This window comes from Geotrypetes seraphini, chromosome 1, assembly GCF_902459505.1.
Source record: "Geotrypetes seraphini chromosome 1, aGeoSer1.1, whole genome shotgun sequence".
NCBI classification, from domain to species: domain Eukaryota; kingdom Metazoa; phylum Chordata; class Amphibia; order Gymnophiona; family Dermophiidae; genus Geotrypetes; species Geotrypetes seraphini.
The window spans coordinates 77,214,381-77,240,400 of record NC_047084.1 but is presented as its reverse complement, the minus strand read 5'-3'; the positions used below and the strand labels follow the sequence as shown (position 1 = coordinate 77,240,400).

Genomic DNA, 26,020 nt, shown 5'->3' with positions numbered 1-26,020 from the left:
CCATTTCCTTCCTTCGACTGTTGGGGTTCGAGATCAATCTACCCAAGTCACACCTCATTCCAACTCAGCGACTTCAATTCATTGGAGCCATTCTGGATACTGTTCAGATGAGGGCGTTTCTTCCTCCAAACCGCCTTCACACCATCCTTCATCTCTGTCAGCAGGTGTTCCAGAAAACTTCCATCTCTGCAAATCAAATGATGGTACTTTTGGGGCACATGGCATCCACAGTGCATGTCACCCCCTTCGCACGTCTCCACCTGCGTACTCCTCAATGGACCCTAGCGACTCAGTGGTCACAAGCGACGGATCCTTGTTCACAACACATATCTGTGACCTCGTCTCTTCGACAGTCGCTTCTTTGGTGGTTGAACTCATAAAATCTATCCAGAGGTCTACTGTTCCATCTACCTCCTCATCAACTAGTCATCACCACGGATTCCTCCCCCTATGCATGGGGAGCTCACTTGAACGAGTTCCAAACTCAGGGGTTTTGGACCATACAGGAAAAGAAGCGCCACATCAATTTCCTGGAACTCAGAGCGATATTTTACGCCCTCAAAGCTTTTCAACATCTCCTCTTTCCTCAGGTTCTTCTCATTTGCACAGACAACCAAGTTGCAATGTATTACATCAACAAACAGGGAGGGACGGGATCCCGCCCTTTATGTCAGGAAGCTCAAAGGATTTGGACATGGGCGACTGCTCGTCACCTATTCCTGAAAGCAGTCTACATCCAAGGGGAACAGAATTGCTTAGCAGACAACCTCAGCAGAATTCTTCAACCTCACGAATGGACTCTCGACCCATCGACTCTCCAGTTCATTTTCTCTCAATGGGGCACTCCTCAGGTGGATCTTTTTGCAGCTCCCCACAACCATCAACTGCCCCTGTTTTGCTCCAGACTTTATTCTCCTCACCGTCTGGAACCCGATGCATTTCTTCTGGATTGGACCAATCTCTTCCTTTATGCATTCCCTCCTCTTCCGCTCATGCTGCGCACCTTATTCAAGCTCAAGAGGGAACAAGCCACCATGATCCTCATCGCTCCACGGTGGCCCAGACAGCATTGGTTTTCCCTTCTACTTCAACTCAGTTCCAGGGAACCCATACTACTTCCTCTGTTTCCTTCACTACTTACACAGAATCAGCAAACGCTTCTTCATCCCAATTTACAGTCTCTGCACCTGACAGCTTGGTATCTCTCGGGCTGACTTCATCTCATGCTCTCCTTTCTCAGCCTGTCCGTTCTATTATTGATGCCTCCAGGAAACCGTCTACTCTCCAATGTTACCAGCAGAAATGGTCTCGGTTTTCTTCCTGGTGCCTGTTACATCACCATAATCCCATATCTACAGCAGTGGGATTGGTGTTGGACTATCTTTTGTCCTTATCTGACTCTGGTCTTAAATCCTCTTCGATAAGGGTCCATCTTAGTGCCATTGCAGCTTTTCATGAGCCGATTCATGGAAAACCCCTCTCAGCTCATCCCTTAGTCTCAAGGTTCATGAAAGGCCTTTTCAATGTAAAACCACCTCTTAAGGCCCCTCCTGTTGTATGGGATCTTAACGTGGTTCTTTCTGCGTTAATGAAGCCTCCTTTCGAGCCTCTGGCCACAACGCATTTTAAATTTCTAACTTGGAAAGTGGTCTTTCTGATAGCGCTCACTTCTGCCAGGAGGGTCAGTGAGCTCCATGCACTGGTGGCTGATCCACCTTTCACTGTTTTTCACCATGATAAGGTTGTCCTTCGTACACATCCAAAATTCCTTCCTAAGGTTGTGTCTGAGTTTCACCTTAATCAATCCATCGTTCTTCCTGTTTTTTTCCCAAAGCCTCATTCTAATCCAGGTGAACAGGCTTTGCATACCTTGGATTGTAAACGTGCTCTGGCTTACTATCTTGATCGCACCAAACCTCACAGATCATCTCCTCAACTGTTTTTGTCCTTTGATCCTAACAAGTTGGGTCATCCTGTATCTAAACGCACTCTATCCAATTGGCTTGCTGCTTGCGTTTCTTTTTGTTATGCTCAGTCGGGCCTGACACTGGAGGGTTCTGTCACGGGCCACAAAATTAGAGCTATGGCAGCGTCTGTAGCTTTCCTCCGTTCCACTCCTATTGAGGAAATCTGCAAAGCTGCTACTTGGTCCTCAGTTCATACTTTCACATCTCACTATTGTCTGGATGCATTCTCCAGGCGGGATGGACACTTCGGCCAATCTGTTTTACAAAATTTATTCTCCTAATGGCCAACCTTCCCTCCATCCCTCTTTTTGTTAGCTTGGAGGTCACCCATCAGTCAAGAATATGCTGCCTGCTTGTCCTGGGATAAAGCACAGTTACTTACCGTAACAGGTGTTATCCAGGGACAGCAGGCAGATATTCTTGCGTCCCTCCCACCTCCCCGGGTTGGCTTCTTAGCTGGCTTATCCTAACTGGGGACCGCGCGCCTCTGTCGGGCGGGAAGGCACTCGCGCACGCGCGGTGCGGCCTAGCTAGAACTTTCTAAAGTTCTTAGAGTGCAATCACTCTAAAATTGTCCGTACCGGGGCTCCGTCGGTGCCGTCACCCATCAGTCAAGAATATCTGCCTGCTGTCCCTGGATAACACCTGTTACGGTAAGTAACTGTGCTTTCAGCGCAGCTCCCTGCGCTCTAAAAACTGCTATCGTGGTTTAGTAAAAAGGGAGGGGGGTATATTTGTCTATTTTTGTATGGTTGTTACTGAGGTGATAGTGCATATTGTTATCTGCTTTGATCTCTTTGAAAAACCCTGGAATAGGAATGATAATTAACATTTTCTATGCGTACAGTGTGCTTTGTGTTTTTTTTTAAATTTTATTGTTGGTAGATCATTTTGACTTGGTCATTTAAAAAGTAGCTCGCAAGCCCAAAAAGAGTGGGCACCCCTGCTGTAGAGGTATGCATTGTTTTTAAACTAGGTTGTTTTTGTTTTAAGGCGATTCATGGTCTGTTACCAGGGTATATAATGGATCATTTCCTCTTTAATAACTCAAATCGTTCTTCATGAGATTCAGTAGGTTTTTAGTTTATTTGTTTTTTGTATTTCCTTTTGCCAGGGATGTATTTATAAAAAGCATCATGATTGCTTTCTTACCAGGTAGCTATATGGATTCAGATTTATATCCTTTTTTACTGTCCTCCACCTCCTATTTACATTTTAGGAAATTATTAAAAACATATTTATTTAAGAAATATTTGGATGCTTAATATTGTTTAGTTATGGAGTTTTCCTTTTTTTAATTTTATAAGTCACTGTAGATGCACAGTTGTCTTTGGTTTTTCCCCACATCAAAATGCCCCCTCTCTCCTTTTTACATAATTCATTCCAGTTTCACTACTCTCTTCATTTTTACCTCTCGTACACCATATCTAGCATCTTTGTCCCTCTCTCCTTATTTCTCTGTTGACCACTTTTCCAGCATCAATCTCTCTCTACTTTCTCATTCCCCTTTTCCTCATCTGATCTCTCCATTCTACCCTGACTCCTTCCCCTCTAATCTCCCTACCGTTTCCTTCCTTTTTTCCTCCTTCCCTGTCCAGCAGTAACTCTCTTCCCTTCCCTTTCCCTCCTCCCCTCCCACAGCATCTCTCTTCCCTTCCTCCAGGTCCAGTAGCAGCTCTCCCTTTATTTTCCCTTGTCTAGCAGCTTCCCAGCCTCCAACAGTGGCTTCTTCCCCTTCCCTCCGCTCTCGTCCCAGCAGCTCTCAGTACTTGCCTGCAGCAGCGCAGCAATTCACTAAGACAGCCTTGGGTCCTTTGATGGGGTTCTGCCTCTGAGGAAAAAGAAAGTTGCATCATCAGAGGCGGGCTGCGACTCAGCAAAAGTCCCAAGGCTGCTGAAGTGAATTGCTGCGCTGCTGCAGGCAAGTACTGAATCGGGCCTCCCTGATCTCGCCGGCTGGAAATTTTTGTACACCAATCCCACCGATCCTGTACAGACCGGCAGGAAATTTCTGCAGACCGGCACCGGTCCGTGGACCGGCAGTTGAAGAACACTGTCCTAGGACACTCTGTGCCTCAGAGGGACAGCTGTTGATCAGTCTCTCTGAAGAGGTCAATGCTTCTCCAGTATGTAAACCGCTTTGTGTGGTTGTTAAACTGCAACAAAAGGCAGTATCCAAGTCCCAATCCCTTTGCTTTCCCATTCCCTTCTCCTTACTGCTCTTCTACATCCTTAGCTGGTCTTCTATAAGAGTAAAGATATGATTCTTCCCTTGTCTGGAAGTTTTGTACTTCCCTCCTAAAGCTGTATGGTTAAAACCTATTGGATCAGACTATTTATGGGCTCCTTTTACTAAGATGCGTTAGGGTATTAACGCACGGAGTAGTGCATGCTACAATGTCGTGCGCGCTAGACGCTAATGCCTCCATAGAGCATGCGTTAGTATTTTCGTCTATCGCGCGGTTTTGAGCGTGCTTATCTTCAGTGCGTGCTAAAACCGCTAGCACAGCTTAGTAAAAGGATCCCTAAATGAACCTTTTATTGTTGCACTTTGATTGGCATCTGTTTTCTGGAGCAGAGGCCAGAATGTGTTGTCTTAAATAACAGTAATTTTTTTTAGCAGCCTGATACAAACAAAAAAACGTTTTAAAGTATTTTGAGATTCTCACTAGATATGGAATGCTTTAAACCAGGGGTGTCCAACCTGCGGCCCGAGGGCCGCATGCGGCCCCATGAAGTATTTTGTGCAGCCCCGGTCAAGGGCGATGCAGTGTTTTCCTCTGATACCCCGGGTGTTTACTGTCTTGCCGGCTCCTTCCTCTGTCTTGCTGCAGCGTTTGCGCACTTGTGCGGCCCCAGAAACATTTTTTTTGACCAATGCGGCCCAGGGAAGCCAAAAGATTGGACACCCTGCTTTAAACTAAAAATTAAAAAAAAAAAAAAAACCTTACAACTCCTTGCACAACATAATTCAAAATGCATTTCCCAAACAGACAATAAAGTTCCCCTAATTACAGCTTCCCCATTGCTGAAGCTGTTAGCCTCTACATAGCCCAAACTCTAGTCCAGAGCGGTGATTCTTAACCTCTTTTGAGTAACGGACCCCTTTAAGAATCTGATGAAAGCTATAGACCCCCCCTTCCCCAGAAATAGTCACATAAACCCAACTTTGCATGCAATGGAATAAAATGTACCGTATTTTCACTCATATACCGTGCACCCGTGTAAAACACGCACACAGGTATAGCGCGTGGGAAACTGTAATTTATGTAAAGAAGTTTTTATATACCGCACACACACGTATACCGCGCATGCCGCCCCGACTCTCCCGTCGCTGCCCGACTCTCCTTTCGCCCGCCCCTCCTCTGGCCACCCCGACTCTCCTCTGGCCGCCCCAACTCTCCTTTCGCCCGCCCCAACTCTCCTCTCCCCCTTGAAGTCCTGTCCCCACCCTGAAAGCCTGATGCCCCCCCGAAGTCCGATTCCTTCCCCCCCCGCAAGACCCCTCGCACCCCCACCCCGAAGGACCGCTCGCACTTGTACTCGCACCCCCACCCCGAAAGACCACTCGCACCCCCACAGCCTCCCCCCCCTATCATGGAGAAGCTCCTACCGTTGTCCTGCTGCTTCCTCTGCCGGCGGTCCCGGCCCTTCTGTGAGCCCCCTGTGTCTGCGCTGCTTCCTCTTCCGGCGGTCCCGCCCTTTCTCTGACGTCAGAGAAAGTGCGGGACCGCCGGGGTGGGGTGCGAGCGGTCCTGCGGGGTGAATCGGACATCGGGGGGGAAATATGTAAAAAAAAGTTGTAAAACGCGCTCACGCGTATAACGCGCATGGTTATACACGGTTTGTAAAATCATGTATAACGCGCACATTATATGCGTGAAAATACGGTACTTTATTTATCGAGATTTGATTCTCACACATATATGACATACACATACTTATTAAACTTTAAAGTAAACAGTCTAAACAAAACACTCCACTTTAATGCAAAAAGTAATGGCCACTCATAACAATTCTGAAATACAATCCTCTTGTGCAGATTAAAACAAATCTACTACTACAACATTTTCTACATCTACTCTTTCATTATCTGAGAGAAAAATCAACAGTACCGAGCTGTATAGTGAATAGAAATGTTAATTGTTATCTGACACTCACAGACACCCTAGAGTAGGGGTGTCCAACCTTTTGGATTCCCTGGGCCGCATTGGCCAAAAATAATTTTGGGGGGGCCACGCAAACACTGCACCAAGACAGAGGAGGGAGCCGGCAAGACCCAAGGGCAGCAGAGGAAAACACTGCATCACCCTCGACCGGGGCTGCACAAAATACTTCATGCGGCCGCATGCCCTAGGGGTTCACGGACCCAAGGTTAAGAACCCTGGTCTAGAGGCTGATCTATCCTGGAGGTTATTTTCCCTGCAACCTCTTTCAGTAATATTCCCTACCAGAGTACTGCCTTCTGGCACAACTTTAAATTAGATTGGCATATTATCGATGTTACTGCTTGACTGATCCTCAGCACAGACTACTTTCCTGGAAATTCCAAACTGCTAGATGAATGCTCCCCTGTGGTTCTACCGTAGCGCCCTAGGAATGCTAATGCACCATGTATGTGATTTTATAATAGCCATTTCCTGCTTGCTAAGTATGTTTCACATGCAGACAATGCTTTATAAATATTTTAAAATTGTTTTTCAACAAAATCAAAGTAAGGAGTGGAGAGTAATGATGCCCGATTCAGAGAAAAAAATTTTGATTCGATTTGGCCTGTTTAATTGATTTTTCGATTTGCTTTTCCTGCCCAATAGGGCGTTGTTTTTTTTTTTTTTTTTTTGTTTGCTTGGTTTTTTTTCAAATATCCTGGTGGGTTTATTTTGTAGCCTGTTCACCCACCCCACTCCCTTTTGCCCTCTCCAATCCCACGCTGGCGCTGTGGTGTACACAAACAAACAGAAAAGATGTTTCCTCTCTCTGTTAGGTTCTAGCTCACGCTCGGTGTCTTAACACCAGCTCTGGCAGGATACATATTTCAAATCTGACACATTGTAATCACAAAATAGAAAATAAAATTGTTTTCTACCGTTTGTTGTCTGGTCATTTGATTATTCAAATCATGTTGGTCCTAGGCTCTGGTTTGTGTTTGTCGTCTGTTAACTCGCTCGCCAGAGTTTCCTGCCCATTTGACTTTTTTTTCTCTCTGTGCTCACCATCCATCTTCTGTTGCCATATCCAACATTTCTGTTTTTCCTTCTGTCAATATTTCTCTCTCTCTCTCTTTGTCCCTTGTACCCTGGGTCAAACTTCTCTGTTCACCTCCCTGCAGCATCTCTCCCTTCCTCCCCTTCATTATCACGTGCAACATTTCTTTCTCTCCCTCCACCCTATGTCCAAGATTTCTCCCTCTCTCCATGAACGTGAACTCGCAGGCCTTGAGCATGCTCAGATGCTTAAGGCCCAGCAGAGGAGAAGGCCGATTTTCAAGAGTGCCCAGATGAGGGTAAGAAGCGGCGGGAGGGGTGCCCAATTGTGTCGGGGGGGGGGGTCAAATCATGGCGGGGGGGTGCCCAATCGTGTCGGGGTGGGTCGGATCGTGGCGGGGAGGGGGCCCAATCGTGTCAGGGGGTCGGATCGTGGCGGGGGGGGGTGCCGGATCGCAGGGGGGGTGCCGGATTGCCGGGGGGGGGGGGTGCTCGTAAATCGAGCCATGCTCGGTTTCCGAAGCACCGATTTTGCAAATGTTTTGCTCGTCTTGCAAAACACTCGCAAACTGGTGCACTCGTAAACCGAGGTACCACTGTATTCAAATAAATTGTATACTTAGCTTAATATGCTACTGGGTTACATGATCCGACATGTTTCGCAACAATTTGCTTTATCAAGGATCCCCCAGAGCCATTATGTCCACCATTTTACTCAGAGTTTTGCAAACATGTCGGATCATGTAACCCAGTAGCATACTAAGCTAAGTATACAATTTATTTGAATATGTTTAAATAGAATAATCTCAAGGAAACTTCTAAAAAGATTATGGTGGATAAAAAGTTTTTAAAAAAAGTTTACCTAAATAACTGCAATAAAAGAATGTGTGCCAATGAGGAATAAAAACACCGGTATCCCTACCGCTATTAAACATTACTAAGGGTGGAGGAGGTGTACCTGAGGCCACATTTTGCCAGATCTGAAAAATATGAGAGCATGTGGAACAACTTGTAATTTTGTGGAGAGGGATGTTGGATGCTGTGGAGGTTGGGTGAAGTATTGGAGACTTGTGTTGTATAACTCCCAACCGTTAATGAAACAGAGTTAAATAGTGCTATCTTTAGTGTGAATGTACAGCATTTCTAGGCCATGCTGAGAATGGGATAAAAGAAACTTGGGTACTCATTCTACCCACCCTTCTCTGTTGCAAAGCCATAAATCTTATCATACCTCATCATTAGTTCTGTTCCACCAAACTATAACACTACTTATTTACTTTTATAGTAAACAAACGCCTTCACGCTAGCATTAAATACTTGGCTTTATTCTAAAACTTAAAAACAACACACCATTAACTTTAGCATTAGCTGTAATAGTGTTATCCATTCTTTGGAAGTCAGCCGGAAAGTAATTTGATAAAGCTTGGGTGTCACTTTATCATTTTAATGAAGTTTGGCCACCTGAATTCAGTATCACTTAACAACAAAAGGGGGCATATACATGGGAGGGGTACGGGCAGGTCAGGGATGTGTCAAGCACTCCCTCCCCCTGATTTATAGAATACTGTCAGTTATACCAGCCTTTGACATGACATAATTGCCCACATCTAAAGTTTATTTACTAATATGCATTCAGGGATGATGATTATAGACAAAGTCAGAAAGGGTCTAAAGTTATAAATTGTACAACTGACCTGAAGATATTGCAAAATTCATGGGGAGTGATCAAAATAAAGTTTATAAAATTGCTCAGAGATATGGGACCCCCAAGTTCTGCTTAAAGCTAAGTGCTATATATTTTTGCATATGTTGCCATCTACAGTGACTTTTAAAGATATTTGAATTCTCAAGTGTTAGAGTTTTTTGAAACAGCTTCAAGCAATATTCTGTGGAGTCAGTGATCAAAGTTTTTTATAAAACTACAATGACTGGAAGGTGAACTCTTCACCTAAGGGAGGTTTTCAAGCCTTCCTTATAGAGTTCCATATCTCTGAGCAATTTTATAAACTTTATTTTGATCACTCCCCATGAATTTTGCAATATCTTCAGGTCAGTTGCACATCAAATACTGACTTAAACTAATATTCTGACTTCAGCATCCATCTGTCATTCTAGAATACGTACTTATTGCTCAAATTTATAGTAGCAGATTTTTGCATCCCTGTAGATTACTAGTGAGCAGAAACTGAGGATTGGCCAGACAGCTACTGTGATTGGAGACAGAATGCTGACCTAGATGAGCCACTGGTCTGCTACTGTTTGCATTTATAAATAACACAAAAAGGGATCCAACAACACTACAGTAGGCGTGGAATGACAGAAACCCAAAGAGAAATACTGCAGAAACGATGTACTAGATCAATGGTCTCAAACTCAAATCCTTTGCAGGGCCACATTTTGGATTTCTAGGTACTTGGAGGGCCTCAGAAAAAAGATAGTTCATGCAAAATTGTCATTTCTTTAATTAGACATGAGGTAAAACTTTTTATAGTTTATAAATCTTTCCTTTTGGCTAAGTGTTAATAATAATATTGTAATTTATAGCTTAAAAAAAACATATGATCAAGAAACTGTTTTATTTTACTTTTGCAATTATGATAAACATACCAAAATAGTACGTGGCGGACCGCGAGTTTGAGACCACTGTACTAGATGACGTCTTTATTTAGAAAAAACATTATAGAAATGTGGTGAACCTATGTGATGAAGGAACAGGGAGGAGCCTAAGGCCCTGATTGGCTCAGATGCCTAAGGTCCCTCTAACTGCAAAGCTCCCATGTTAACTGAAGGGACACGTGTAGTTTTCCTTAGGCTCTGTTTGAAGCTGTAAATCCAGACACTGTTTGCCTTCTCTTGCTGAAATACTGCAAAGCCATTTTATGTTTGAGAAGCTGTATGTTCTTATCTTGTTGTGAAGTGAATTCAATTGTTTTCATAGCTGTATTTGCAAGCAGTTTTAGATAAGGCAAAGGCTCTGCTGACCAAAGCACCCCTGTGGACTTCAGCCTTTAGATAGAAAGATGCTTGTTATTTCTTTAAAGTTTCATGTGACCTGTGTCCATATATGGTTTGTATTTACGTCACATGCTGACGACATTGACTCATGTAAAATGATATAAAAGAGTGGTAAAGCTGACAATAAACTGGACATGTTTGGGAGATAATTTCTTGTCTTGTCTCTAAGATATGTCCCCAGATGCATCTGTCTTGCAAATGTCAGAGAGAGTATGGGGCAGAAATTGGGACCTATTCCTTTTCATTAACTTTGAGAGTGTTCCGATATTTTTGCCTTTCAGTTAAAGAGTGAAATGTTTAGCAAATAGTAATGACAGATAACAGACATAGATAACTACACTGCGTTAAGATAGTAATCACTGCATCATTTTAGCAGTTCATATGAATTAACTGTCCCTGATGCAGTCCCTGATCCATTCCACTCCTCTATTTTCTAGTAGCTATTAACATCATAGATATTACTGCTCATTAACTGTTGATCCATGTTAATTGGCATGTTAATAGCTACAGCAACATTTTTAAATAGGTCCCTACAGATTTAAAGGTAAAATAAAAGCCAAATCTATTTTAATTTATATAATAATGGGATATATGTGAGATATAAAGAGACAGTATTAAGATTACAAATGTTGCAGAACACAGCAGCTCATCCAATATACCGAAGTTTAATAAGGTAACTTCTTTAATTGTGAAACTCCATTGGTTACTGGTAGAGGTTGGGGCAATATTTAAACTTTGCATCTTGATATTCTTAATTCTGTATGGTCATGCTTGAGTGCATGTCACCATTGATAAAACATATCAGCAAATTTGGGTTTTTGTTTTGTTTTTGGCGGGGTTAGAAAATATTCTAAAATGCATTTTATTTCACATTTGAGTGCTAACACAGTCGGGTATTAAAAAGTTGGGTTTTTTTAATGGTTTGTTTTTCTTAATCAAGTAGCAAGTAGGTGGCATTCTTTACCATCTACTTTGAGATGATTAATCAACTCTAAGAAGTTTTGTAAATCCTTGACTTTTGTTTATTCAGAAAGTTGTTCTTGATAATAGCTGAAGTGTAGGTTGAATATCTGTGATAGTTTTAAGTACGTTTTAGTGTGATTGTTTCTGAGAATGCTCAGTTGCTATAGATATAAATCACAATGACAAATTATATGAACTCTTAAGGAAATGGTGAGTTATAAATGTCACATGGTAATATAATGAATTCACAAGCCAGAATGCTCAATGATTTTACCCAGATCAATATGCATGGCCTTGGACATTGGATACAACAAAACCAGAGTAACCGGTAGTAAGAAAGTTGTTGGTGTTTTTGTTTTTGTTTTTTTTAGGTTTTGCAGTTTGTGGCACTTTTATCCTTTCAATTGTGGGGTGGGGGGGATCCTCCCCCTAAGAAGTGGGCCATATATGATGTCTGATGAAGGAAAATGTTAGAAAGTGCAACATGCATTTATTTTTATTATGGAGAATATTGTTAGTAAATGCTTACTTGCAAGACAACAATAAGGAAGAATGTTTAGCTATGTCTGGATTCATTTTGATCAATCGGTGCATTTCATTTCTTAATAAGCAGCATTTGGGTCCAGATTGTAGTATTGCTGTGTTTGTGTGTAGAGGCCTCTCTCGTGTGTTCTGTTCACACTTTGCACATGGTAATGCACCATTTTTCCACAGTTTAGTAAAGAGGCCCTAGAACAGGGGTGTCAAAGTCCCTCCTCGAGGGCCACAATCCAGTCGTGTTTTTAGGATTTCCCCAATGAATATGCATGAGATCTATTAGCATACAATGAAAGCAGTGCATGTAAATAGATCTCATACATATTCATTGGGGAAATCCTGAAAACCCAACTGGATTGCGGCCCTCGAGGAGGGACTTTGACACCCTTGCCCTAGAATGTCATGTATTTTTTTTACATGCTCTAGATTAGAGAGATAAAAAAATTATAATTTGGTCTTGGTAACATTGTACACTATCACTTTTTATGTGCTGTCCTGTAAATGGCCGCTTATATTTTGTTTATGCAGAGGTAGAGTTAGTAATAAATGACCTTTGTTGTGAGGTCACCTTCATCTCCCAGTCCTTTTAACTTCTAGCCTTGTACTTGATGACGTTCAATTTTTAGGCTGTCTTATCTGGTCCAATGAACTCTTTACCAGTGGTGTTCCTAACCTTCCTCATCCAACAGACTTCTGCAGAATTCCTGTTTAAATCGGCTGTTTCCACTATATTCTCGTGCTCAAACTGACCAAGCTGTTTGCAAAGCGGCTAATTTTAATTAGTTTTATTTCTATAAACAGGCTTGTCGTATAGCAACTACTTGATAATTGTCCTTAATGTTTACAGTATAAACAGTAAATCAGTGTGTCTGGATTTGAGCTCTTGTGTCTATTTGGTTGGAAGAGTCTTTTAGTTAAGACAATGGGATATTTATTGTCACAAAACACTGGTGTGTAATCCAAGTCCTTGCAAGTGACCCTTGCTCATGAAACTTGAGGGTTATTTAGATGGGAATGATGTATCTTCAGGAGTTCTGTTTGAATATGCAGATTCCCACTATTTGTTTTAAAGCATATAATTTGTCTGTTGTGTGCACTACATCTCAATAACCAGTAAGACACTGCAGAGCGCTGTTTTACTACTTGGGATCTAGCTAGGTACCTGGGACCTGGGTTGGCCACTGTTGGAATTAGGATACTGGACTTGAAGGATGCTTCGGTCTTTCCCAGTATGGCAATTCTTATGCGGGTCAAATATAGAATAATCAAGCCATTGTGACATCACTGATGAGCCTGGCTCTTAGGCATTGGTGGAATGAGGCATTATGACATCACAATCTCAGCTCTGGAAACTTGCTATTCTTGGGTTTCTGCCAGGTATGTGGGACCTGGGTTGGCCACTGTGGGAAACAGGATACTGGGCTTGATGGGCCTTCGGTCTGTCCCAGTATGGCAATTCTTATGTTCTTATCTTAGTTACAGTGATTTTACAAGTTAAGTATTTTCTAACGACAAATATTTTGGTAAGGGGTCAGCTGCAGTTGATGTGACTGCTGTTTCCATGAAAGGGCAGAAATACTTTGCCATAGGATTGGAAACCATCTTAGGCCTCCATCCAGCTACTCCATCCCCATACCTGCTCCATTTGGCAACCTTATGTGATTGATGAGAAGGGTGACTGGCTGATGCTCAATTGGGCCTGTTGGGCTTCCTGGGTTCTGGCCTCCTGTATCAACTCAAGTTCAGACCTACCAAACCTTCTACATTCAGCAGGTTATCTCCTACATCACTGTTGAGGAGCCAAGAATGTCTGCTCAGCGGCCACCCTCCTTCATTTGCAGCAGGAGATACCTTGATATGATGTCATTTCCTGCTGTTGCAGGACCCAGTCTTGTGATCAGAGCTGCAAAATCTCGCATCTCTTATTGTAAGACTGGTTTTGCAGCAGCAGCAGATGATGCTTTATTAAGGTTTCTCCTGCTGCCCTAGTGGGAGGTGACTTGTTGCTGACGGGGACATTGAATTGTCAAGAGTTAGAGGCAGGAGGTAAAATGGACAGGGCTGGATGCTGTGGGTGGGGCCCTGGGGTATGTCTTAAAATTTCCCTCTGAAAGACCAGATCCTCGTGATGCTTGGCAAGTTTTGTGGTATATAATGGATTTAACTTTCTCTCCAGATGTATTGGATTCCATTTATCAGAATTCCTTGTTTCAGAATTCTGACTTTAATCTGAGAGACCAAAAGTATTCCTGTCAATAGACTGATTTAAGTGCAATATTTTTAGAGGAGAATATCCATTTGTCTGAGGATTATTTTCACTTCAGAAATCCATTAAAACTGAGGCCAATTTTTCAGACTGCCTAACATCCCCACACCCCCTTGTATCTTTGATGGAATATCAGGAGGAGGGTTGCCAATTCTCTTCTGCTGGCAGGCCCGCCTCGTTAAAATGGCAGGCCTTCCCCCTTCCCAGTGCACCCTGGGATGTACTAGGAAACGCTTGAGGCTCTGATTGGACCAGATGCTTAAGGCCCCTCCTGGGCCAATCAGAGTCTTAGGTCCCACCCAGTGCATCCCAGGGTGCACCGGGAAAGGGAAGGCCTGCCGGCAGGAGGGATTGGGCATTCCTCTTGCTGATATTCCATGAAAGGTACAAGGATGTGTGAAGAGGGATGTTGGGAAGGGGTACTGGCAGAGATTGGTGGGTGGAAGGGAGATTCAGCTGATTGGAGATTCCTCTGCTGTGATCAGCTGATGGCAGGCTGTGGACATTGTCTGGATCCTTTGCAAAGATAGAAGCCAGAAATGTAGGCCTACATTTCTGGTGCCTATTTTTGCATGAATTGTGGCTATGTAGGTGCTTGAGGTGCAATTCTCTAACCAGCACTGTCACGTGATTGACACAATCAGCAGCCGCTTGTAAGGTGCCCACTGACATGTGCATATGTTAGAAAATCTGTGGGAATGTGTTTTCTCCTTAAAGTGCAGTATTTCTCAATTTCCCCCCTAATTACTAAGATCAGTCTACTAAAATAAATTCATGAAATAATCTTAAGAAACTAATGCTTCTTTTTATCATTCTTTACAGACCAGAGACGACTTCTTGGGTCAAGTGGACGTGCCGCTCAATCATTTACCGGTAAAGATTTTTATTTCTTTATGCTTTTTGGGTGCTAATTTTATAAAATATTTTTTGAAAATCATGTACACAAATATGTGTGCTGAAAAAATTGTATAAATTTATAGCCACACTGTGCATAACTATTCCTAAGGGTGGGTGGAGATGGGACAGAGTTTAAAAATTTCGATGCGTATTTTGTGAAATACATGTCAGTTCATGTGTATGTATGAATTGACCGCTTCTTTGGATCACACATAAATTTGTGCGAGTGAAAGCTCCTTGGGGCCCCTGTTGTCTTTTATATAATAGACATAACATACTCTTTGTACAATACAATATAGTACAACATTTATATACTGTACTGCAAATACCTCTATAAAGTTCATTACAATTTAACATTAATTAGAAGTGGAGACGATGTCCAGAATTACAATCTTAAAATCAACATTGAATTTACTGCTTCTTTAACACATGTTCATTATAAACAAATATGTTCTCAAAGCCTTCTTTGTATATAATTTTTTTTTTTGCATAACTGTCAAAATTTGGCCAATTTCAATAAAATTTGGAATATATTATTTTGAATAAATTTGTAATAAGCATACACTTTACAATGGCCACTTCCCCTAAATGATGTCGCCATGATAGATATAAACACCATTTTGTATCAAACATAAACAATTAACAGTTGAAAGGATAAAAACTGTATCTTAAGAAATCATTCTTTTGGGGTTTTTTTAAAATTTATTTTTATTGTAAAACTGCAACAACTGCTCAACCAGCAGATCATACTTATGAAAAAAATAACAGGCTCAGAAAAAAGAAAATTGTTCTTATAGACTTGTATATGGTGGAAGAAGGAAAATGTGGAATATGTTTTGAAGAAATTGCAAGAAATGAGCTCAGCTGATCACCAGTCAAGAAGCGGCAGGGCCTGATCAGTTCACACTGAAAAAAACATTATGATGTCGTTTAGGTGAGGTGGCCGGTGTGAATGTAGGCTTATTGCAAATTTATTCAAGATGAGATATGCATATGCATATTATTGAAATTAGTCAAGTTTTGACAGTTATGCTGAAAGCAATCTTTATATATGTAGCTTTTTTTTCCTTGAAACATTATGGGGAAGGGGGGAGCCTATTTTGAAAAGATGGGATGCTGGCACTGAGCTTTTGAAAAGAACCTTGGGGGGAGCTGACAGTGACTCAGGGCCACATAGTTTAGAATAAGGGACCTTGTGAAGCATACTATCAAAACAGGGAAGTTAAGGCAACCTAATAAAGAAGTTGCAATAAATCAAATGTAGCCAGATTCCTTGAGAGCAGTGGTCTCAAACTCAAACCCTTTGCAGAGCCACATTTTGGATTTGTAGGTACTTGGAAGGCCGCAGAAAAAATAGTTAATGTCTTATTAAAGAAATGACAATTTTGCATGAGGTAAAACTCTTCATAGTTTATAAATCTGTCCTTTTAGCCAAGTCTTAATAATAATATTGTCATTTATAGCTAAAGAGACATATGATCAAGAAACTGTTTTATTTTACTTTTGTGATTAAGATAAACATACCGAGGGCCTCAAAATAGTACCTGGCGGGCCGCATGTGGCCCCCGGGCCGCGAGTTTGAGACCACTGCTTTAGAGGAAGAACAGAGCAAATACTGTAAATTATTTCTGTTAGCTGCTAAGCAGGTTGTAGATACAACCAAAAAAACAGTGTGTGACATATCTATATAAATGCTAGAAGCTTCAAAAATGTTGATAATGTTGATAAAGCTTCACTGGCTCCCAGTTCTCTTTAGAAGCCAGTTTAAATGCACATGCATAATCTTCAAGCTTCTCTATAGAATATTTGATCCTTTTGTCCTTATGTTGGAATACCCTTAGACTTTGCCATTTGAGAAACACACAAAGATATAAGTTAGCCTTCCCTTCCTTTAAGGGAATTAAATCTGCTGGAAAGCTTAGTCGATCTTTTGTTTTCAAGTTTGTAGAGATCTGGAATGAACTTCCAGCTTTTAGGCCAGCTGCAATTATTTCGTAAATTCCTGAAAACTTTGTTGTTCTCACAATTTTTAAATGGTTTAACTACAGCCTCAACAAAATGATAATATTATAGTTATTTTTCTTATGCTTTTCTTATGTACTTTAGTTTTTAATTAATTCTTCCTTCTCCTATGTTTTCTGCTATGTACTCTAGTCTTAATTATATGTGAACCAAGTCGAGCTCCACTGGGAGATGACCCGGTATATAAACCAAAGATTAGATTAGATTAAAATGGGAGTGTTAGAATATATAGCACTAAAGGAAAAGAAAGAGAGGCATCTCAGGGATATGGTGGAAGGAGAACACCGTGATACCAGGGTACAAATTATATATGATAGAATGGCTCATATTGGAAGAGGGGGTGGCAAAAGAGGGCTTTGAGTCAAGCAGAATGAATGTTCTACAGGAATCAGACTGTAGTGTAAATCGTTATGGATAAAAATTCTATGTGTGCAGGGAAAAGGAATATTGTTGTAGGCATATTATCAACCTGGCCAGAATGAACTAACAGATAATGAAATGTCAGGAGAAATTAAGCCAACAAATTTAGCAACACTCTAATAATGAGTGATCTCAATTATCTCAATATTGACTAGATAAATGTCACATCAGGAAATTCAAGGGAGGTGTAAAGTTCCAAGATAAAAATAAGTGACTGCTTCATAACAGCTAGTTCAGAAACCAAGAGGAAGAGTTATTTTGGATCTAGTCCTTAGCAGAATATGAGACTTAAAGGACGTTGCAGATAGAGAGTTGCACGGGGACAGAAATCCCACCCATCCCCACCATCCCCAAGAGGAATCCCACCCGTCCCCAAGAGGAATCCCCTCCGTCCCCACCCGTCCCCGCGAGGAATCCCCTCCATCCCCACCTGTCCCTATACACTACAGAAATAAGTTATTTCATTTAATTATGCTACTGAATTGAAGGCTCTGGTAGAAACCAATTTCCAAATAAGCAAAAAGACTTTATTAATTTGGAAATATTAATTGGGAAGAATACATATTTTGTAAATGGATTTCTACCAGAGCCTCTAATGTTTATAAATTTTTATCAACACAACTAATATACTACTTTATCCTAAAGCAAAAAAAAAAGAAATATAATTTTTTTCCTACCTTTGTTGCCTGGTTTCTGCTTTCCTCATGTTCTCATTCAATTCCTTCCAACCACTATCTCTCTTCTCTCTGCGTCTTCCATTTGCTCTGTTACTGTGCCTCTCCCTTTCTCCCCCCTTCCAAATTGGTCTTGCACCCATCTTCTTCCCTCTGCTCTCCCCATAGTCTGGCATCTCTGTCTTCTTCCCTACCAGCGTCTTTGCCCCACTCTCTCTTCCCCATTTCCCTTCAGCATCTTCTCCCCACTCTCTCTTCCCCATTTCCCTTCAGTATCTTCTCCCCACTCTCTCTTCCCCATTTCCTTTCAGCGTCCTTCTCCCCCCCCCATTTTCCCCATGTCCTGTCAGCGTCCTTCTCCCCCATCTGTCTTCCCCATGTGCTTTCAGTGTCCTTCTCTCTCCTCTGTCTTCCCCATGTGCTTTCAGTGTCCTCTGCCTTCCCCATGTCCTTTCAGCGTCCTTCTCCCCCCCATCTTCCTCATGTCCTTTCAGCATCCTTCTCCACCCCTTTGTCTTCCCCAGTGCTTTCAGCGTCCTTCTCCCCCCTCAGTTTTACCTTAAGCTTCTTTTCCTCTCCACTCCACCTTTCCTCCCTTTCTCCCTCCCTGCCCCTTACCTTTGTGGCGCTTCCCCGCCTGACTGACAACAGAACAGGCCCGGTCCGACAAACCTCCCTGCCCTGTAGCCGCAAATCTAAATTACCTTCTTACAGCAGCTGGAGTATTGAAGCTGCTTTAAGAAAGTAATTTATATTCACAGCTACAGGGCAGGGAGTTTTGTCAGACCGGGCCTGTTGTCGGTCGGTCGGAGGAAGCGCCACAAAGGTAAGGGGACCTGGCTGGCTGTGCACCCCCCCTATGACTGCACCCGGGGCGGACCGCCCTCCCCGCCCCCCTTTGTTACGCCACTGCCGATCGCAGCACACAGCCGATCGGAACGGAAGTCTTCCCAATGTCAGCGCTGACGTCAGAGGGAGAGCTTTGCTTAAGCCCTCCCTCCGACGTCAGCGCTGACATCGTGGAAGACTTTCATTCCGATTGGCTGTGTGCTGCGGCACGGCAGGTAAGGAGAAGACAAGCCTTGCATCCAACCCCGCAGGAACCCCGCGACCCTAGGGGGCGTCCCCACGGGATCCCTGTGACACTAGGGGGCATCCCCACGGGATCCCCACGAACCGAAGGGGGAACCCGCGGTATTCCCGTCATCCCCGTTCCCATGCAGCTCTCTAGTTGCAGACCATGCAGTAGAGGTGCTTACCAATGACTTAGCTTCTACTGTGAAATTAACAAGAAAATAGTCTGCGGTGATGCAGTAAACAAATGAAATGTAAATTCAATGCAGAACTTGCATGCTAAGCAGGAAGGGCTAATAGGAGGAAATATTTTTTCACTCAGAGAATAGTTAAGCTTTGGAACTTATTGCCAGAGAATGTGGTAACAGCAGTTAGCATAGCTGGGTTTAAAAATGGTTTGGATATGTTCCTGGAGGAAAAGTCCATAATCAGCTATTGAGACAGACACGGGGGAAGCCACTTTTTTCTAGTTTTAGGCACCATATATTGAATCTAATTCTAATGGGTGGATGACATACAATTGAACTCTATTAGGAGTTGAAGTCGGCACATTTTCACGGACTTGACTCCAGTAACCCCAAAATTGCTTCCAACTGTGATTCCACAACCCTGGCAGGCAACCAGGATTTAAATCTTATTGATGCTTCTTATGACCTTGGGCAATTCATTTCACCCTCCATTGTTTTGCATATAAACTTTGGTCTCATTTATTAAGCTGCATATCTCAAGTTAATGCACTTAGGGGCACTTTTACTGAAGAGTGTTAGGCCTTTAATGAAATAGAAGACAGGAGAACCAAATCCACAGGAAACAAATACAGGGTGGAAATGTCCAATAAAACCTGGTGAACTGAATCTTCTTAAAAAAAAGTCCTTTATTCATTCAACAAGTAAATGACCTGACATGTACATGTTTCGGCACAAACAGCCTGCTTCAGGAGTCTCGAAGTTCTTTGGAATAAAAATCGTGCAACTAGGACTTCCTAATCATTCATTGAATATTATAAGTCGTGGTAGAATCAACTGCCAGGGCGACAGCAAATCAAAGCACATCTATACCATGTGACACGCAGCTCCTGATTGGTAAGGCCCGACTTTGGTGCAGGAAGAGGCGGTCGGAGCATACAACGAATGATTTCCTTCACTTGCTGGTGCTCTCTCCTGCCTCTCCCATTGCCCTCTCCAGGCTCCCCCCACGAAAAACCGTATTTGTGGTTTTTCAAGATTCGCTAGGGTTCCTGGAAAGGAACCCCCACGAATATTGGATGAGTACTGTACTTGGAAATAGAAGTGGAATATGAACCAGTCTTCATTCAGCAAAATTAGAAATGCTCATGAATCCAATTTGTGCTGGTGCATTACCTTCATTTTCAGTTTTTATGCTAGTTTATTTTTTCCAGGAATTTCATATCATATTTATTTCAAGCACAAAAAAAGATAACAGGAGAAACAGTGATAACAGGAGAAACTCACCATTTTTACAGATAGATATCAAAGTTTATTTTTGTGACCAAGTGATAACATTTTCTTTTGTATGAACTGCTTACTTAAGTGCACGTTAATTGTTTTTAGTATATCAAACATTTGTTCTGAATTGGTAGGTCTTTTTAATGGCCTAAATGTAGCTCTGTGTACTTAACTCAAAATAGCGCTTAAACAGTACTCCTAAGTTGTCCACTGCAACATCCCAAAAAGTGGCTAAAAAAAGACCTTGGAATACGTGCAGCCACATAATTAATTCAGCACAATCAAGTCATGCAACATGGGGCTTAATCACAGTCATAGGTCTCTCAAAAAAACTCTACAAAACAACATGTATATAAAATTTGTTCATATATGCAGCCAAATCTTCTTAAACACAGGAATACATCTAGGATAGGGATCTCAAAGTCCCTCCTCGACAGGGGTCTCAAAACCCTCCAGTTGGGTTTTCAGAATTTCCCCAATGAATATGCATGAGATCTATTTGCATGCACTGCTTTCATTGTATCCTAATAGATCTCATGCATATTCATTGGGGAAATCCTGAAAACCTGACTGGATTCCGGCCCTCGAGGAGGGACTTTGAGACCCCTGATCTAGGACTAAAGTAATCCAGCTCACCGGTTGAGTTTGAGATTTTTGGAGAGGGAAATTCTATTTGCCAGCTCTCTTGAAATAACTGTGTACAAAACAGGGCCGCTGTTGAGTCTGCCTGTTGCTATTTTTGCCCTTTTGATATTTGAACTGCTTTTTGTTCTGGATTACTTTAGTCCTATGTATTTCTGTGTTTAAGAAGATTTGGCTGCTTATATGAACAAATTTTATATACTGTACATGCTGTATTGTGGAGTTTTTTTGAGAGACCTATGACTGTGATTAAGCCCCATGTTGTATGACTTGATTGTGCTGAATTATGTGGCTGCATATATTCTGAGGTCTCGTTTTCTCCACATTGCAGAGGTCAACACAGGAGTCCATACTGTTTAAGTGCTATTTTGAGTTTCAGATTTATATACAGTATAGTGTACTTAAGCCTGTTTACCAACCACAATTCTTTGGGAGTACTGGGAATCTGGTCCATCTCACCTGGACTGCCATAGAAGTGTTTTCTTTCTAGTGCTTGTATGGGGCACTGCCGGCTCTCTACATAACAATATAAGAATAGCCATACTGCAGGGCTGACCAATTCCGGTCCTTGAGATCTACTGGCTGGCTAGGTTTTCAGGATATCCACAATGAATATGCATGAGAGAGAGATTTGCCTACACTGCCTTCTTGGTATGCAAATCTCCCTCATGGCTGGATCTAGGATGCATGCATTCAGGGTTTTAAAGACTAGGGAAGATAATAAAAGTAGTAATAATAATATAATAATAACTTTATTTTGTATACCGCAATACCATAGCAGTTCAGAGCGGTTTACAGAGGAAGAGACAGTACACAGACAGCGATGTTACAGAAAAAGATTTTCAAATTACATTAGCAAGTCAAGAGTAGTCAGGTATATCAGGAGGTATTTCAGGCAGGAAGGGAGTACCGTATTTTCACGCATATAACGCGTGCGTTATACACGATTTTTACAAACCGTGCATAACCGTGCCCGTTATACGTGTGAGCGCGTTTTACAACTTTTTTTTTTCAATCCGATCCAGCATCCCCCCTGCGAACTGGATCCTCCCCCCCACTCGCATCACCCCCCTCCCCCTCGATCCTACATCCCCCCCAGCACCGCAAAACATCTCTTACCCGATTGGGCACCAGCACCAATGCACAGGATGTGCCAGTGCCCGAAGATCCTCCCTCGTTGGGTTGGGCTGGGCTGGGCTAGGCTGGGCGGTGCGGAGCGAGAGAGATCTCTCTCTCGAAGAGAGCGAGACCAGAAGGCTTTGAGCATGCGCAAATGCTCAAAGCCTAGTCCAGCCCGGCGCAGGAAGAAGGAGGATCTCTCTTGCACCGCACCGCCCAGCCCAACCCAACGAGGGAGGATCTTCGGGCACTGGCACTGGCACATCCTGTGCATTGGTGCTGGTGCTGGTGTCGGTGCCCAATCGGGTAAGAGATGTTTTGCGGTGCTGGGGGGGGATGTAGGATCGCGGGGGAGGGGAGTGACGCGAGTGGGGGGGAGGATGCCGGTTCACAGGGGGAATGCCGGATTCGAATGAAAAAAAATGCTCTCTTGGGTAAGCGAGCGGTGGGGAGGATGCTGGTTCGGAGTAGGCGGGAGGAGGTTTTAGCATGCGCGGTATACACGTGTGCGTGCTATATAAAATTTTTTTTACATAACTTTGTGTTTCCCGCACGCTATACCCCTGTGCGCGTTTTACACGGGTGCGCGGTATATGGGTGAAAATACGGTAGTGTCCGTACCTATGTTTTTGTAATGAAGGTTCATGGTGGTGTTGCTCATTAGAAGCTGTTCGAATTGCATTGGAAGTCCAGCCATAAGTGCAATTTTAAAGTGATTAACTTAGAAATATTCACTTGTTAGAGGAAAACAATAGTAATACAAAATCATGCAATATATCCTTGGTTCCTTAGTGGGGAAGGGTAGCTAATTCTCCTTTTTTTTTTTTTTTTATATATATAATATTTCTTTATTGAGCAAACCAACAGATAGAAAACAGAACATTGTACAGGATTTCCAGCAATCCAACAGAAAGCGCCCCCTGGGGCGTACACAAAGCAGAAGAGAGCAACACGAGGTAGTACGGATTGCTCAGAAAAAAGGTGGAGCTCAATACAGTTTTTCATATTACCCCCTCCAAATCCCCCCAAGACCCAATAAAACCCCCCAAAACCAAAGCCTAAGTCAAAGTACTCCTGGAACGTCAGGATCTACCCCCCCCCGTCCCCCCCACCCCCCACCCCCTGACCTGTGAGAAACTTAGAGGAGATATACATGAAAGAAACGGAATAAGCAATAAGCAACATATGGAACCCCCAGTGACAATGTATAGACCAAAGCACAGTAGGACAGAAACCTACAAGAAGAAGAAGAAGAAGAAGGAGAACTTAGTCCAAAGGGAAGAAGGAGAGAAAAAGAAAAAGAAAGAAGAAAAAAAGGGGGAGTCCCTCTTTAGAATCTACGGAAAAGAGAAAAATCTGAAAAACCGAAAAAGGAAAAATACATAAGAGGACAGAAGACCCAATAGAGACTAACAGTTCAATAGGAGACTCCTCTCACGATGGGGAAGGGTCAGCCAATACTCCTCCCAGATATCCTGAAAGTGAGACCATCTACGTTCGTCCCTAGTGCCCGCAGTCCGTCTTTCCAAGAGAGCTAAGTCATAAAGGGACCCCTGCCATCGAGAGAAAGAGGGAGCATGTGGCTCACGCCAAAGAGTCAAAATGGCTTTCTTAGCCAACAAAAGGGCCTTAGAAATCAACTGCCGCTGCCCAACAGTGCATCCTAAAAGCTCCGCCTCCTGATAAAAGAGCGCTATACAGGGGTTACAGTCCGGTATCCCCGGCACAAAGGAGGACAAGTAGAACCAGACTCGCTGCCAAAAGGCTCCCACATAGGGGCAATCCCAAAACATATGACCCAGGGAAGCAGGACTTGCAGAACATTTGGGACACCCCGCATTATCTGTAATACCAGCCCGATGTGCTCTGTGAGGGGAGATAAATGCCCTATGAACGAATTTATATTCTTGTTCCCTATGTAACATATTATAGGATATGGTACGCACAAGGACAAAATAGCGAGATATCAATTCAGACGGGATCATGCAGCCCAAGTCAGCACTCCACGCCCCCGCTAACCAATCAGCCCGTTCGGTCAGTAAAGGGGGGCCCAAAACATTGACATAATAACGAAGTCGTGGTGTCACATCTTCCCCCAGTGCCAAACACTTCCCCAGTTTCCGTGCCACAGCACCGCTCAAGCTATCCCCGGAGACGCTAAGAACATAATGGCGGAACTGGAGGTAGGCGAAAGCATCCACTCTATCCAACCCATATAGTGACCCCAAGTCAGCCGGGGATAGAAGATCGCCTCCCTCAGAAAGAGCATCCCCCAGTCTACGAATCCCATGTGCGTGCCAATTACGAAACACCTCTCTATGACTGCCCGGTTGAAAACGCAAATTACCCACCACCGGGAGTAGAGGAGTGATATGAGAGTTTATGCCCATATGTTTACACAGTAATTTCCAAATGTGTCTCATATAGGCCCAAACAACATGTCCCCTGCAAACAGAGTCCAACTGGGCAGCAGGAGCGTGTAATAAAAACAACCCAGCAATAAGGTGTAAGAAATCCCTGTCTACAGAAAACATTAAAAAAGAAGAGCTCTCCAGACACCAGTCCCGAATCAATCTAGTCCCACATGCCAGATTATAGGCGCGGATGTCTAGCAGTCCAAATCCCCCCTGCGATTCAGGCAACATCAAAATGCGTAAAGAAAGCCGAGGCCTGCGCCCACGCCATAAGAAAATCCTCAAGGCACTGTACAGCCGAGCTAAGTCCCCAGTCCGTAACCACAGCGGAAGAGTTTGAAGCAGATAAAGCCACCGAGGAACAATTATCATATTGTAGAGAAATATACGCCCCGCAAGGGATACTGGCAAATCACCCCACAAGCGTAGAAGCTCCACCGTGCCCCTAAGTAGGGGCTTAACATTGATCTCATAGAGTCGAGTGAGGGAAGACGGTATCAAAACCCCCAGGTATTTTACCTGCTGTGGAGCTTCCCGGAGCGGGAAATCAGCCCAAGCGTGCGGAATACTAATGTGAAGAGGAAGCGCCTCCGACTTAGACACATTAAGTTTTAGGCCCGAGATCTCCCCAAATCGGCAAAACATCTCCAATAGGCTAGGGAGGCCGGAAACCGGGTCAGTCAGCATTACCATAATATCATCCGCAAAGGCCATACAGCGCAAAGAGGAATTCCCCAGCTCTACTCCAACTATCTGAGAATTACATCGGAGAGAAATCAACAATGGTTCCAGAAATAAAATATACAGTAGAGGGGATAAGGGGCAGCCCTGGCGAGTGCCCCTCTGGAGTACAAAGTCCGAAGACGCCATTCCATTAACCAATACGGCCGCCACCGGATGGGAATAAAGGGCCCCAAGAGCTCTCATAAAAAACCCGTCCAGCCCGTAGCAGCGCAGTAAGGGGAATAGAAAGGCCCACTCTACTCTATCAAAGGCTTTTTCTGAGTCAAAACTAATAGCCAGCGCAGGTTGTTTCCGAGAATCACAATGGGCCAGAGCAATGAGGAGCTTCCTAACATTATGGGATGCCAAACGTCCCCGCACAAACCCTACCTGGTCTGCACCCACCAAAGAAGGAATGAACTGGGCCAAACGATTGGCCAGAACCCGAGCTAAGATTTTGAGATCAACATTGATAAGCGAAATAGGTCTATATGAGCTCACAAGTAAGGGATCTTTACCCGGTTTAGGTAATACAGTAATCAACGCTCAATTTGCTCCTGAAGGGAACTGCCCAACCTCTGCCGCACATGCAAAATAACCCCTTAACGGATCAGCCA

General features: G+C 43.2%; 1 protein-coding gene across 13 annotated transcripts in view; it reads left to right on the top strand.

The window, feature by feature from the left end:
• NEDD4L (NEDD4 like E3 ubiquitin protein ligase) overlaps positions 1–26,020 on the top strand; it is a 656,466-nt gene that overhangs the window by 409,478 nt on the left and 220,968 nt on the right. For all 13 annotated transcript variants that reach the window (XM_033933707.1, XM_033933724.1, XM_033933698.1 and 10 more), the window contains one exon: positions 14,775–14,825. In XM_033933707.1, the coding sequence (XP_033789598.1) occupies positions 14,775–14,825 (51 nt within the window). The remainder of the gene's footprint in view (positions 1–14,774; positions 14,826–26,020) is intronic.